Consider the following 1,651-nt stretch of genomic DNA (forward strand, 5'->3'; position numbering starts at 1 on the left):
GCCCATCCCATCCCACAGGACGTGGGTTTCCTGGCTGGGGGGTGATGCCAGCCCGGCCTGGGTAAGCAGCACTGCCCGACGTCCGGGGACGAGCCCCCCAGGGTGGCTGGACAGGGCCCTGCAAAGGGGCTGTGGAGAAACCCCACTTAATGGTCAGTGTCCCCCGTGGTGGGAACACAGAGGGAGCACGTGGCTGTGCCGGGGGATGCCATCCTTGCTTGCAGCCCCTTTGCCTCCTGCCCCCCGAGGCCCATGTCCCCCTGCCCATGTCCCCCAGTCCTGCCCCAGTGAGGCTGCACCGCATCCGGGCTGCGGGAGCGGGCACAGTGGGAGGCCAGGAGCTGCTCCCGCTGCGGGATGTGTGCGTGTCGCTGGGCTTGTCCTTCCTGCAGCCAGCAAGGCGGTCGCAGCCTGCAGGGAAGTGTTTTGCAATCACCTTCTTCAGAGAGTCACAGCAATTAACGGCACTGGTTTTGAGGAACTAACGGCGAAAGCAGCATGAGAGCGGCCGGGCTGAGCTGCCGGGAGCCGGAGGCTGGTACCGGGAGCGGGCACTGAGCAGCGGCCGGACACACCGGGCACGGAGGAGAGGTACGGGCGGAGGAGAGGTGGGTGGGGATGGAGGCAAGGTTGGGATGGGAGAGAAGTGGGATGCAGACAAGTTGGGATAGGGCACAGTCCGGCTGAGCACTGTGCCCACAGCTGTACAAGCTGCTCTGCCCGGTCCCCTGCCTGGCACAGCTGCATGTGCTGGGGGGCTGCTCCCTCTTTTCCCACACTCAATTCCCTTGTCTCCTCTGGCCGTTGTCTCGGGATGAGAGGAGCTGTGGGCACCCAGAGGCAGGCTCAGCATGGACAGACCCTTAGGGACAAGTGTTTGGCACCACCGAGAAGGTGCTGGGGACATGCATGGAGCAGAGGGGACCCGATGGTTGGGCAGGGCAGAGGGGGCTGCCACTTGGGGCCGTTCCCCAGATCAGGCAGGGGTGCATCTGGGGGGTGTCTAGTCAGGACCCCGAGGCCCTGAAGCTCTGCCCAGCCCTGCTGTGCTGCTGCTGTTCCTTTGTTTCCCTCTTTCATCTTATCAGCCCCCTGCCACCCCAGGCCCCAGTGCCAACCACCCCCAAACCACAAATCTCTGCCTGGCCAAGGCAGAAGGTACCTGAGATAACATCGGCCCATCACTGCAGCCAGGGGTGGGTGTCACACCCTGGGATGGGGCGTGGGGGCCGAGAGCTGTGAGGGACCCTCACCACCGTGCTTTTCCATGGGCAAGGGCCCAGGGGTCAGCGGGGCTGCAGGCAGAGGCTGCCTCTGATGGCAAAAGGACTTTGTGCTCCAGGAAGCCTTGGTGATGATGCCAACACGGCTCCTCCAGCCCCGCTTGTCCCCAGCCCCTTCCCAATCTGCCAGGACGAGCTGCTCTGTCCATTCCAGGTGATGCCAAAGCCACGGAGGAGACCATGGCCAGGCACGGTGCTGGGACACTCTTCCTGCTGTGGCTCTCCCTGCTCCGGTCTGTCTGCCTGGGCGGTGAGTAGGGTCTGTCTGTCTGTCTGTCCCGCAGCAGCAGCCCCCCTGCTGCCCCTCTGCACCCTGTGCCCATCCCAACCCGCGGTGCCGCAGAGTGCCGGTGGGCACGGGCAGGATG

At 64.9% G+C, this 1,651-nt stretch overlaps 1 protein-coding gene across 1 annotated transcript in view; it reads left to right on the plus strand.

The window, feature by feature from the left end:
* The first annotated feature begins 498 nt into the window (after positions 1–498).
* Positions 499–1,651, plus strand: part of CSF3R (colony stimulating factor 3 receptor (granulocyte)) — a 5,680-nt gene continuing 4,527 nt past the window's right edge. Inside the window, exons 1-2 of the mRNA XM_009996703.1 lie at positions 499–538; positions 1,438–1,533. Of these exons, the coding sequence (XP_009995005.1) occupies positions 499–538; positions 1,438–1,533 (136 nt within the window). The remainder of the gene's footprint in view (positions 539–1,437; positions 1,534–1,651) is intronic.

This window comes from Chaetura pelagica, unplaced genomic scaffold (assembly GCF_000747805.2).
Source record: "Chaetura pelagica isolate M959 unplaced genomic scaffold, ChaPel_1.0 scaffold1064, whole genome shotgun sequence".
Classification (NCBI taxonomy): Eukaryota; Metazoa; Chordata; class Aves; order Apodiformes; family Apodidae; genus Chaetura; species Chaetura pelagica.